The 13370-nt window shown below is 45.0% G+C and overlaps 1 protein-coding gene across 1 annotated transcript in view; it reads left to right on the top strand.

Annotated features, from left to right (window-relative positions):
• LOC139265196 (sodium- and chloride-dependent neutral and basic amino acid transporter B(0+)-like) overlaps positions 1 to 13370 on the top strand; it is a 95832-nt gene that overhangs the window by 25326 nt on the left and 57136 nt on the right. Inside the window, exon 5 of the mRNA XM_070882122.1 lies at positions 12968 to 13106. Within this exon, the coding sequence (XP_070738223.1) occupies positions 12968 to 13106 (139 nt within the window). The remainder of the gene's footprint in view (positions 1 to 12967; positions 13107 to 13370) is intronic.

Raw genomic sequence — 13370 nt, 5'->3', positions numbered from 1 at the left:
CGCAAGGTTCAGTGCTGGGACCCTAGCTATTTACAATATAAATGATTTAGACGAAGGAATTGAAGGTAATATCTCCAAGTTTGCAGATGACACGAAGCTGGGTGGCAGTGTGAGCTGTGAGGAGGATGCTAAGAAGCTGCAGCGTGACTTGGACAGGTTAGGTGAGTGGGCAAATGCATGGCAGATGCAGTATAATGTGGATAAATGTAAGGTTATCCACTTTGGTGGCAAAAACAGGAAGGCAGATTATTATCTGAATGGTGTCAGATTAGGAAAAGGGGAGGTGCAATGAGATCTGGGTGTCATGGTACATCAGACATTGAAAGTAGGCATGCAGGTACAGCAGGCAGTAAAGAAAGCAAATGGCATGTTGGCCTTCATAGCGAGAGGATTTGAGTATAGGAGCAGGGAAGTCTTACTGCAGTTGTACAGGGCCCTGGTGAGACCACACCTTGAGTATTGTGTACAGTTTTGGTCTCCTAACCTGAGGAAGGACATTCTTGCTATTGGGGGGGTGCAGCGACGGTTCACCAGACTGATTCCCGGGCAGGACTGACATATGAAGAGAGACTGGATCGAATAGTCTTATATTCGCTGGAATTTAGAAGAGTGAGAGGGAATCTCCTAGAAGCATGTAAAATTCTGATGGGATTGGACAGGTTAGATGCAGGAAGAATGTTCCCGATGTTGGGGAAGTCCAGAACCAGGGGTCATAAGGGGTAAGCCATCTAGGACTGAGATAAGGAGAAACTTTTTCACTCAAAAAAGTTGTTGAGTCCATTTCATTGGATATATTCAAAAGGGAGTTAGATGTGGCCCTTACGGTAAAGGGATCAGGGGGTATGGAGAGAAGGCAGGAGTGGGGTACTGAAGTTACATGATCAGCTATGATCATATTAAATGGTGGTGCAGGCTCGAAGGGCCGAATGGCATGCTCCAGCACCTATTTTCTATGTTTCTATGATTATTTAGATCTGGGTGGACTAGGGAGAGCCTGGTTTTGAGTGCTCTCTTTATTAACAATTCTGCAGGGGGGAACCCCAGTGAGTGAGTGGGGTCGCATCCAGTAGCTGAGCAGAACCTGAGATAAACAGGTCTGCAAGGAGCCTTCCGTCACGCATTTCAAACTCTGCTTGATAGTTTGGACTGCCAGTTCCGCTTGACCGTTAAACATGGCAGACCTGACATGCTTGATGCCATTGCGGGTCATGAACTCGTTGAATTCCGAGCTGGTGAAACACGGTCCATTGTCACTGACAAGGACGTCAGGCAAGCCATGGGTGGCGAACATAGCCCAGAGGCTTTTAATGGTGGCAGTGGATGTGCTGGATGACATGATTATGCATTCAATCCATTTAGAGTAAGCGTCCACTACATCTAAAAACATCTTTCCAAGAAAGGGGCCAGCAAAATCTATGTGGATCCTGGACCGCAGTTTGGAGGGCCATGACCACAGACTCAATGGTGCCTCCCTTGGTGCATTGCTCAATTGTGAGCACGTATTGCACTGTTGTACGCATGACTCTAAGTCCGAGTCAATGCTGGGCCACCAAAGATGCGACCTGGCATCAGCCTTTATCATGACTATGCCTGGGTGGGGATTGTGTAGGTCGCGTATAAACGTTTCCCTGCCTTTTTTTAGGCAAAATCACATGATTACCCCATAAGAGACAATCCGACTGGATGGACATTTCATCTTTGCGTCGGTGAAACGGCTTAATTTCATCTTGCATTTCCCCGGGAACGGCCGACCAGCTCCCACTGAGGACGCAACTTTTTACAAGTGATAGCACAGGATCCTGGCTGGTCTAGATCCTGATCTGGCGAGTAGTGACGGGTGACCCCTCACTCTCAAAAGCATCCATGACCAGAAGCAAATCTGCGGGCTGCGCCATTTCCACCCCGGTAGTGGGCAATGGTAGCCGACTGAGGGCATCAACACAGTTCTCTGGTCTGTGGCGGATAACATAGGTGGACACCGTTCAATTTGACTTTCAGCATGATAGGAGGGCTCTTGGTGGTAAAGGTGTGTACCCCATACACTCCTTCCTCGGGTTGAGTTGCCTCTCTTGTTTGGTCTGCATGATTTGCGCCGGATCGATCATCCTCTGCCGACTCTGCCACGAGATGAGTCGCAGCACTCTTGAACATTCGCTGGAGGTGCCCCATTGTTTCGCAGCCTTTGCACATGTAGTGCTTGAATCGACATTGATGGGCTCGATGATTACCCCCGCAGCACCAACATGGTGCTAATAGATTTGCATTCACGCCTGATGGCGGACTCTGAGTCATCCTAGGTCTTGCAGCTGCAGATGTGAAGGCCCTGCCATATGCAGTTCTGCCTGCTAGCGACGTTATTTTATGCACAGTACTTGCCAGTGGGCTTCGATGCTGGCAAGATATCTGTCTGGTATTATTGCTCGTGCATATGAATGCCGGGCTATCGTGATGGCCTTGCTCAGGTCGAGGGATTCGGCATATAACAGCTTGCGAAGAATGACCTCGTGGCCGATACCAAGCGCAAAAAAGTCCCACAACATTTCCCCCCAAAATCCAGCAAATTCGCAAGTTCCCGCAAGACGTCTCAGGTCGGCGACATAACTCGCCACGACCTGGCCCTCGGAGCGGTGGCGCATGTAGAAGCGATACCTGGCCATTGAGACGCTCTCCTTCGGCTTGAGGTGGTTCCGAACCAGCATACACAAATCTTCTCCGCTGGTTTCTCTGGTGCTAGCAGATTCTTGATGAAGCCGTATATTGTGGACCCACACACGGTGAGGAGAATCCCCCTGCGCTTGATCACTTTATCATCCCCATCCAGCTCGTTGACCATGAAGTCTTGGTGGAGCGCTCAATGAAGGCTTCCCAATCATCATCCTCTACAAATCTCTCTAAAATACCAACAGCAGCCATGACCGCATGAAAGTTCGTTATCTGTTACTCATCACCAATTGTTATGTATGGAAGAACTCCACAAGACTGAGTACTGTGAACTAAAACTAATGTGACCTTAATCTCTTTAATACAACTTCAGAGTGCCTAAGCAGCATGGCAGACAACCTTTTATACTCCCTTGCACGAGGTGTGCAGGTGACCCTTGAGTCTCCAACAGTTGCGCCCTCTGGTGGCAAGTCTTACACAGTTACAATGTTTACATACATAACAAAGTCCAAATCATTGATATATACCACAAGAAGCAAGGGATCTAGTACTGAGCCCTGTGGAACTCCACTGGAAACAGCCTTCCAGTCACAAAAACACCCATCAACCATTACCCTTTGCTTCCTGCTCCTGAGCCAAATTTGGATTCAATTTGCCACTCTGCCTTGGATCCCATGGGCTTTTACTTCTTTGATCAATCTGCCATGTGGGACTTTGTCAAAAGCCTTGCTAAAATCCATATTGACTTCATCAAATACACAACCCTCATCGACCCTCCTTGCTACCTCCTCAAAAAATTCAATCAAGTTAGTCAGACATGACCGTCCCTTAACAAATTCATGCTGACTGTCCTTGATTAATCCGTGAATTTCTAAATGAAGATTTATCCTGTCCCACAGAATTTTTGCCAATAATTTTCCCACCACTGATGTTAGGCTGACTGGCTTGTAATTACTTGGTCTATCTCTTCCTTCCTTTTTAAACAACGGATGCTATGGGATCTTTTACGTCCACCTGAGAGAGCAGATGGGGCCTGAGTTTGCCGTCTCATCCGAAAGATGGGTTAACCATTGAAGGGGGAGAAAAGACACTTAAGAGTGAAGATGAAAATTAGTAAATGGTCTTGACAGTCAGCATGTCGATGATGGTTATAGGGTCATATGTTCCTCCTGGTCATGAGATACCAATGAGTCATGTGTCCCCATAGGTGTATGTGCTAATCTCTCTCTCTACAGGTTTTATTAGTAATGAGTGGATGTGCACTAGAGCTGAGGCTTTCATTGAAACATGTTGAAGCCCTGAAGGGTGTTCTTTCATATCCTGAGGCCATCTGTGACAATCACAACTTATTGAAGAAACTGTTTAAAATGTAATGCCTTAACGTAATATTGTGGTTACAAATATTACAGAATCTGTCAAGTAAAATCTACCATTACAAGCAGAGTGAGCATCAGAGCTGGACTGTGCCTTGAGTGGAGTGGAGACTGTACCTCTGTGTTCTGACCCATCCACAGCCTCACCCATTAATAAAATAGATTGGACTGATTCAGTCAGAGTGAAACAGTGGTCGTGATGATGTGACTAGAAATGACAGCATGGCAGAAAAAGAATTCGAACCAACTACTTCATTCATGTTCTTACCCGGTCTGGTCTATGAGAATCCAGTCCCACAGCAAAGTAGTTGACTCTTAATTGCCATCTTCTATTTATTTGTTCATGTGATGTGGGCGTCGCTGGCAAGGCCAGTATTTATTGCCCATCCCTAATTGCACTTGAGAAGGTGGTGGTGAGCCATCTTATACAACTGGGTGGCTTGCTGGCTATTTCAGAGAGCAGTTAAGAGCCAACCACATTGCTGAAGTCACATATAGGCCAGTATAATAATGGGGTTAAAGGCAGACAAGTCCCCTGGACCTAATGGCTTACATCCTAGGGTCTTAAAAGAAGTGACTGCAGAGATAGTGGATGCATTGGTTGTAATCTACCAAAATTCTTAGATTCTGGAAAATCGCAAATGTAACGCCACTATTTAAAAAAGGAGGCAGAAAGAAAGCAGGAAATTATATACCAGTTAGCCTAACATCTGTCATTGTAAAAATGCTGGAGTCCATTATTAAGGAAGCAGTAGCAGGACATTTGGAAAAGCATAATTCAATCAAGCAGAGTCAGCATGGTTTTATGAAAGGGAAATCATGTTTGACAAATTTGCTGGAGTTCTTTGAACAGGGTGGATGAGTTGACGGCACAAATAGATACAAATGGGTATGATCTGATAGCCATTACAGAGATGTGGTTGCAAGGCAACCAAGGCTGGGAACTAAATATTCAGGGGTATTTGACAATTCGGAAGGACAGACAGAAAGGAAAAGGAGGTGGGGTAGTTCTGTTAATAAAGGATGTGATCAGTGCGTTAGTGAGAAAAGATATTGGCTCAGAAGATCAAGATGTTGAAGCAATTTACGTGGAGATAAGGAATAATAAGGGGGGAAAGTGGGCATTGTCTATAGGCACCCAAACAGTAGCTATACTGTTGGACGGAGTATAAATCAAGAAATAATGGAGGCTTGTAAAAAAGAAACAACAATAATCATGGGTGATTTTTACTTTCATATTGATTGAACAAAGCAAATTGGCTCGGCTTGTCTTGAGGAAGATTTCACAGAATGTATCCGGGATAGTTTCCTTGAACAGTACGTTGCGGAACCAACCAGGGAGCAGGCTATCTTAGATCTGGTACTGTGCAATGAGACAGGATCCTCGTAAACGATCTTCTAGGAATGAGTGACCATAACATGGTTGAATTTCAAATTCAGTTGGAGGGTGAGAAAGTTGGATTTCAAACCAGTGTACTTAGCTTAAATAAAGGAGACTACAAAGGTATGAAGGTAGAGTTGGCGAAAGTGGACTGGGAAAATAGATTAGTGTGAGACGGTTGATGAGCAGTGGCAGACATTTAAGGAGATATTTCATAACTCACAACAAAAATATATCCCAATGAGAAGGAAAGATTGTAAGAGAAGGGATAACCATCCATGGTAAACTAAGGAAATAAGGGATGGTATCAAATTGAAAACAAGGGCATACAATGTAGCCAAGACTAGTGGCAGGCCAGAGCATTGGGAAAACTTTAAAAGCTAGCAAAGAATGACTAAAAAAATAATAAAGAGAGGGAAGATAGACTATGAAAGTAAACTAGCACGAAATATAAAAACAGAAAGTAAGAGTTTCTATAGGTACATGAAAAGGAAAAGAGTGGCTAAAGTAAATGTTGGTCCCCGAGAGGATGAGACTGGGGAATTAATAATGGAGAACAGGGAAATGGCAGAGACATTGAACAAATATTTTGTATCGATCTTCACGGTAGAAGACACTAAAACATCCCAATAGTGGATAATCAAGGGGCTATAGGGACCGGAACCAATGTCCTAGGGTGAGTGTTTGCTAGTGCTGTTGGGGAGGAGTTAAACTAATATGGCAGGGGGATGGGAACCAATGCAGGGAGACAGAGGGAAACAAAAAGGAGGCAAAAGCAAAAGACAGAAAGGAGATGAGGAAAAGTGGAGGGCAGAGAAACCCAAGGCAAAGAACAAAAAGGGCCATTGTACAGCAAAATTCTAAAAAGACAAAGGGTGTTAAAAAAACAAGCCTGAAGGCTTTGTGTCTTAATGCAAGGAGTATTCGCAATAAGGTGGATGAATTAACTGTGCAAATAGATGTTAACAAATATGATGTGATTGGGATTATGGAGACGTGGCTCCAGGATGATCAGGGCTGGGAACTCAACATCCAGGGGTATTCAACATTCAGCAAAGATAGAATAAAAGGAAAAGGAGGTGGGGTAGCATTGCTGGTTAAGGAGGAGATTAAGGCAATAGTTAGGAAGGACATTAGCTTGGATGATGTGGAATCTATATGGGTAGAGCTGCAGAACACCAAAGGGCAAAAAACGTTAGTGGGAGTTGTGTACAGACCTCCAAACAGTAGTAGTGATGTTGGGGAGGGCATCAAACAGGAAATTAGGGGTGCATGCAATAAAGGTGCAGCAGTTATCATGGGTGACTTTAATATAGATTGGGCTAACCAAACTGGAAGCAATACGGTGGAGGAGGATTTCCTGGAGTGCATAAGGGATGGTTTTTTAGACCAATATGTCGAGGAACCAACTAGGGGGGAGGCCATCTTAGACTGGGTGTTGTGTAATGCGAGAGGATTAATTAGCAATCTCGTTGTGCGAGGCCCCTTGGGGAAGAGTGACCATAATATGGTGGAATTCTGCATTAGGATGGAGAATGAAACAGTTAATTCAGAGACCATGGTCCAGAACTTAAATAAGGCTAACTTTGAAGGTATGAGGCGTGAATTGGCTAGGATAGATTGGCGAATGATACTTAAGGGGTTGACTGTGGATGGGCAATGGCAGACATTTAGAGACTGCATGGATGAACTACAACAATTGTACATTCCTGTCTGGCGTAAAAATAAAAAAGGGAAGGTGGCTCAACCGTGGCTATCTAGGGAAATCAGGGATAGTATTAAAGCCAAGAAAGTGGCATACAAATTGGCCAGAAATAGCAGTGAACCCGGGGACTGGGAGAAATTTAGAACTCAGCAGAGGAGGACAAAGGGTTTGATTAGGGCAGGGAAAATAGAGTACGAGAAGAAGCTTGCAGGGAACATTAAGACGGATTGTAAAAGTTTCTATAGATATGTAAAGAGAAAAAGGTTAGTAAAGACAAACATAGGTCCCCTGCAGTCAGAATCAGGGGAAGTCATAACGGGGAACAAAGAAATGGCGGACCAATTGAACAAGTTCTTTGGTTCGGTATTCACTAAGGAGGACACAAACAACCTTCCGGATATAAAAGGGGTCGGAGGGTCTAGTAAGGAGGAGGAACTGAGGGAAATCCTTATTAGTCGGGAAATTGTGTTGGGGAAATTGATGGGATTGAAGGCCGATAAATCCCCAGGGCCTGATGGACTGCATCCCAAAGTACTTAAGGAGGTGGCCTTGGAAATAGTGGATGCATTGACAGTCATTTTCCAACATTCCATTGACTCTGGATCAGTTCCTATGGAGTGGAGGGTAGCCAATGTAACCCCACTTTTAAAAAAAGGAGGGAGAGCGATAACAGGGAATTATAGACCGGTCAGCCTGACATCGGTAGTGGGTAAAATGATGGAATCAATTATTAAGGATGTCATAGCAGTGCATTTGGAAAGAGGTGACAAGATAGGTCCAAGTCAGCATGGATTTGTGAAAGGGAAATCATGCTTGACAAATCTTCTGGAATTTTTTGAGGATGTTTCCAGTAGAGTGGACAAGGGAGAACCAGTTGATGTGGTATATTTGGACTTTCAGAAGGCTTTCGACAAGGTCCCACACAAGAGATTAATGTGCAAAGTTAAAGCACATGAGATTGGGGGTAGTCTGCTGACATGGATTGAGAACTGGTTGTCAGACAGGAAGCAAAGAGTAGGAGTAAATGGGGACTTTTCAGAATGGCAGGCAGTGACTAGTGGGGTACTGCAAGGTTCTGTGCTAGGGCCCCAACTGTTTACACTGTACATTAATGATTTAGACGAGGGGATTAAATGTAGTATCTCCAAATTTGCGGATGACACTAAGTTGGGTGGCAGTGTGAGCTGCGAGGAGGATGCTGTGAGGCTGCAGAGCGACTTGGATAGGTTAGGTGAGTGGGCAAATGCATGGCAGATGAAGTATAATGTGGATAAATGTGAGGTTATCCACTTTGGTGGTAAAAACAGAGAGACAGATTATTATCTGAATGGTGACAGATTAGGAAAAGGGGAGGTGCAAAGAGACCTGGGTGTCATGGTACATCAGTCATTGAAGGTTGGCATGCAGGTACAGCAGGCGGTTAAAAAAGCAAATGGCATGTTGGCCTTCATAGTGAGGGGATTTGAGTACAGGGGCAGGGAGATGTTGCTACAGTTGTACAGGGCCTTGGTGAGGCCACACCTGGAGTATTGTGTACAGTTTTGGTCTCCTAACCTGAGGAAGGACATTCTTGCTATTGAGGGAGTGCAGCGAAGGTTCACCAGACTGATTCCCAGGATGGCGGGACTGACCTATCAAGAAAGACTGGATCAACTGGGCTTGTATTCACTGGAGTTCAGAAGAATGAGAGGGGACCTCATAGAAACGTTTAAAATTCTGACGGGGTTAGACAGGTTAGATGCAGGAAGAATGTTCCCAATGTTGGGGAAGTCCAGAACCAGGGGACACAGTCTAAGGATAAGGGGTAAGCCATTTAGGACCGAGATGAGGAGGAACTTCTTCACCCAGAGAGTGGTGAACCTGTGGAATTCTCTACCACAGAAAGTTGTTGAGGCCAATTCACTAAATATATTCAAAAAGTAGTTAGATGTAGTCCTTACTACTAGGGGATCAAGGGGTATGGCGAGAAAGCAGGAATGGGGTACTGAAGTTGCATGTTCAGCCATGAACTCATTGAATGGCGGTGCAGGCTAGAAGGGCCGAATGGCCTACTCCTGCACCTATTTTCTATGTTTCTATGTTTCTATGTACAACGTCTTTAGTGATAGTGATTGTATTAAGTTCCTCCCTCCCTATAGCCCCTTGATTATCCACTATTGGGATGTTTTAGTGTCTTCTACCGTGAAGATCGATACAAAATATTTGTTCAATGTCTCTGCCATTTCCCTGTTCTCCATTATTAATTCCCCAGTCTCATCCTCTCGGGGACCAACATTTACTTTAGTCACTCTTTTCCTTTTCATGTACCTATAGAAACTCTTACTATCTGTTTTTATATTTCGTGCTAGTTTACTTTCATAATCTATCTTCCCTCTCTTTATTATTTTTTTAGTCATTCTTTGCTAGCTTTTAAAGTTTTCCCAAAGCTCTGGCCTGCCAGTAGTCTTGGCTACATTGTATGCCCTTGTTTTCAATTTGATACCATCCCTGATTTCCTTAGTTTACCATGGATGGTTATCCCTTCTCTTACAATCTTTCCTTCTCATTGGGATATATTTTTGTTGTGAGTTATGAAATATCTCCTTAAATGTCTGCCACTGCTCATCAACCGTCTCACACTGTAATCTATTTTCCCAGTCCACTTTCGCCAACTCTGCCTTCATACCTTTGTAGTCTCCTTTATTTAAGCTTAGTACACTGGTTTGAAATCCAACTTTCTCACCCTCCAACTGAATTTGAAATTCAACCATGTTATGGTCACTCATTCCTAGAAGATCGTTTACAAGGATCCTGTCTCATTGCACAGTACCAGATTTAAGATAGCCTGCTCCCTGGTTGGTTCCGCAACGTACTGTTCAAGGAAACTATCCCGGATACATTCTGTGAAATCTTCCTCAAGACAAGCCGAGCTAATTTGCTTTGTTCAATCAATATGAAAGTAAAAATCACCCATGATTATTGTTGTTTCTTTTTTACAAGCCTCCATTATTTCTTGATTTATACTCCGTCCAACAGTATAGCTACTGTTTGGGTGCCTATAGACAATGCCCACTTTCCCCCCTTATTATTCCTTATCTCCATGTAAATTGCTTCAACATCTTGATCTTCTGAGCCAATATCTTTTCTCACTAACGCACTGATCGCATCCTTTATTAACAGAACTACCCCACCTCCTTTTCCTTTCTGTCTGTCCTTCCGAATTATCAAATACCCCTGAATATTTAGTTCCCAGCCTTGGTTGCCTTGCAACCACATCTCTGTAATGGCTATCAGATCATACCCATTTGTATCTATTTGTGCCATCAACTCATCTAGTTTGTTACGAATGCTGCGAGCATTCAGATAAAGAGCTTTTAAATTTGTTTTTTTTGTCATTTTTTCCTGCTTTGACCCCACTTTCTGATTGACTTTTATGTTTATACATTATGTCCCTTTCTGTCACACTCTGGTTTTCATTTTCTCCAGTGCTACCCTGCTCGATTGACTTCTTTGACTTTTTAAATTTCTGCTCACCTGAACCCTCCTCCCCATTAATTAGTCTAAAGCCCTCTCTACAGCCCGAGTCATTCGATTTGCCAGACTCTATTCCCAGCACGGTCTAAGTGGAGGCCGTCCCAAAGGAACAGCTCCCTCTTACCCCAGTACTGGTGCCAGTGTTCCACGAACCAAAACCCATTTCTCCCACACCAGTCTCTGAGCCACGTGTTTAACTCTCTGATCTTATTTACCCTATATAAATTTGCTTGTGGCTCAGGTAGTAATCCGGAGATTATTATCTTTTTACTGTGATTGAAAGGCTGCATTAGAGGGAGTAGCATGAGGCGGCGCAGTTCCGGCCTGCAAGACTATCAGCAGGCTGGGGCCATCAGAGGGAGCAGCGTGTGGCGGCATACCACTGCAGGAGGTCGACAGCTGCGAAGTCAGGTCGCTGATTGCAGTGCGGGCAGGCACAGCAGGAGGAGCGCAAGAGTTTGTAGATGGAAGTGACCGGGGCCCAGGAGAGGCGTGAGTCTGGGGCCCAGAAGGGGCAAGGGCCCAAGGGCAACACAGGCCTGCCCACACTGCTGTATGTGTGCACGCTCGGTCCGTGCAGCAGAGCTGGTCTCCAGTCATCTTGGGTAATCCTTGCCACTGGACCAAGACCTAGCTCTGTCAGGCCCATGTGGTGGCTGGTGTGCAACGGCCACCATATGTTAAAAAAATCCACGCACAGGCATCTTCCACCCCTTCAACATGTAATTCGGGATCCTGAATATTAGGTCCTTCATTGAAACACCTGTGAACTCATCCCTTTTTGGCGTGGAAGCAAGTCATCCTCGCTTTGAAGGACTGCCGATGATGATGATTATCTTTGTGGTTCTGCTTTTTGATTTGGCCACTAGTTGCTCATACTCCCTTAGCAGAAGTTCTTTTTTTGTCCTACCGATGTCGTTGGTACCCACGTGGACTGGATCTTCACTCTTCCATTCCAAGTTTCTCTCCAGCCCAGAGGAGATGTCCATAACCCTGGTAGGCAACATCATCATCATCATCATCATAGGCGGTCTCTCGAACAAGCATGACTTGCTTCCACGAGTTCACAGGTGTTTCGATGAAGGACCTGACGTTCCAGTCCTGAACTCCAATTGAGGGGGTGGAAGATGCCTGTGCATGGATTTTTTTTTTATGTGTGGTGACCATTGCACACCAGCCACCACACGGGCTTGACAGAGCTAGGTCTTGGTCCAGTGGCAAGGATTACCCAAGACGACTGGAGACCTGCTCTGCTGCACGGACCTAGTGCGCACACATATCGCAGTGTGGGCTGGCCCGTGCTGCCCTTGGGCCCTCGGCTCTTCTGGGTCCCGTACCCTCATCTGTCGCACTTCCGCCACGATCTCTCACCGCTCCTCCGCCATAAACATTCACCGCATCTTACCACAAACACTCGCCGCTCATCCACGCCGGCCTTCCCACTCCTCTGTACCTAGGCCCTGCCGATGTTCCTGCCCATGCTCCAAAATGGTGACCAGGCTTTTGATGACGTCACCCTGTCACCCATCTCAAAAACGTCATATACTTGGAGCAGTTCACGCTGGAGGTTGAAGTGGTACGCTGCTTTATCTCTTTTATAGCCCAACCTGCGGAGCTGTTCTCTCGCAGGTCGGGGGGGGGGGGGGGCAACGATGTACATAGTAGGATGTAGGTGAATGTGCAACTAGAGTCACCTTTCCTGACTTGCTTAGGTCATTACAGTCCTTCCTGCACTGAATCCAGGAGTGAGGCACAATGCTCGTGCTACTGACCTCCTGCGACACTTCTTTGTGGCAGCAGCAGGTTTCTTCCTCCTGTTGCTGGGGAAGAATATCTCACCCCAGTTCTCACAGCCCCCAGCAGTACATCAGGGATGGCATCATTGAAGCAGGAAGCAACCCTTGAGCCTCCTGAATCCATTGTCGCACCTTGTCTTCTCTTGCTTCCAGCTCCAAACTCCTCCAAATTCGATCTTTGGATTGGCTTTTTAAATACTGGAGTTGAGATCGCATTATACAGGCCCTCATCACACCTGCTGCTGTACAATCGACGTCAAACCTGGAAGTAAAATGATAGTAAGCTGATATTGGACCCCACCCCACTGCTCCCAATGTGCCTCCGAGTTAATATCGGGGCCTATATGTCGCTGTTTTACTATATAACTGCCCTATCCATTGTCTAGTTTGGAAGGGCTCCCACACAAATGCAAGGAGCCTAGCAAGCTACTCGGTTAAGATTGGCAATAAATGCTTGCCTTGCCAAAAATGCTCACATCCCAAGAATTATTATTTTTTAAAATTCCCAATAAAATGTACTTCTAAATACATTTTCTAGATCCACTCTGCAATCTCACTCTGGATGATGGATATTTTGAAATAGTGAATACAACATGGCTGCAGGCAAACAATGAAACTTGCAGAAATGGATCAGAAATCTACATTCCTCACCAGAGTCCAAGTGAGCAATACTGGAAGTAAGTAAATTGCTACAGATCGCTGCACCTATAACCTGCACAGCTGTACCAGTAGCTTCCTTTTGGGAAGGTCAGTTGGGTGAATGTCCTGCTAAATGAGTGAAAAGCTGTTTGATTTAGATAGAGGTACTATTTACATCATATGTCTGTTACATAATAACATCACAACAGGGGCCCTTTCATTAGTTAAAAGAGCCCTGGTTTCTAACATTGCAGGTTTACTTTAACAATATTTATACACTGAAACATTTATTGGGCATTTTT

Source organism: Pristiophorus japonicus, chromosome 6 (assembly GCF_044704955.1).
Source record: "Pristiophorus japonicus isolate sPriJap1 chromosome 6, sPriJap1.hap1, whole genome shotgun sequence".
In the NCBI taxonomy this organism is placed as follows: domain Eukaryota; kingdom Metazoa; phylum Chordata; class Chondrichthyes; family Pristiophoridae; genus Pristiophorus; species Pristiophorus japonicus.
The sequence above is the reverse complement of the archived record's forward strand: the minus strand, read 5'-3'. Positions and strand labels throughout refer to the sequence as shown.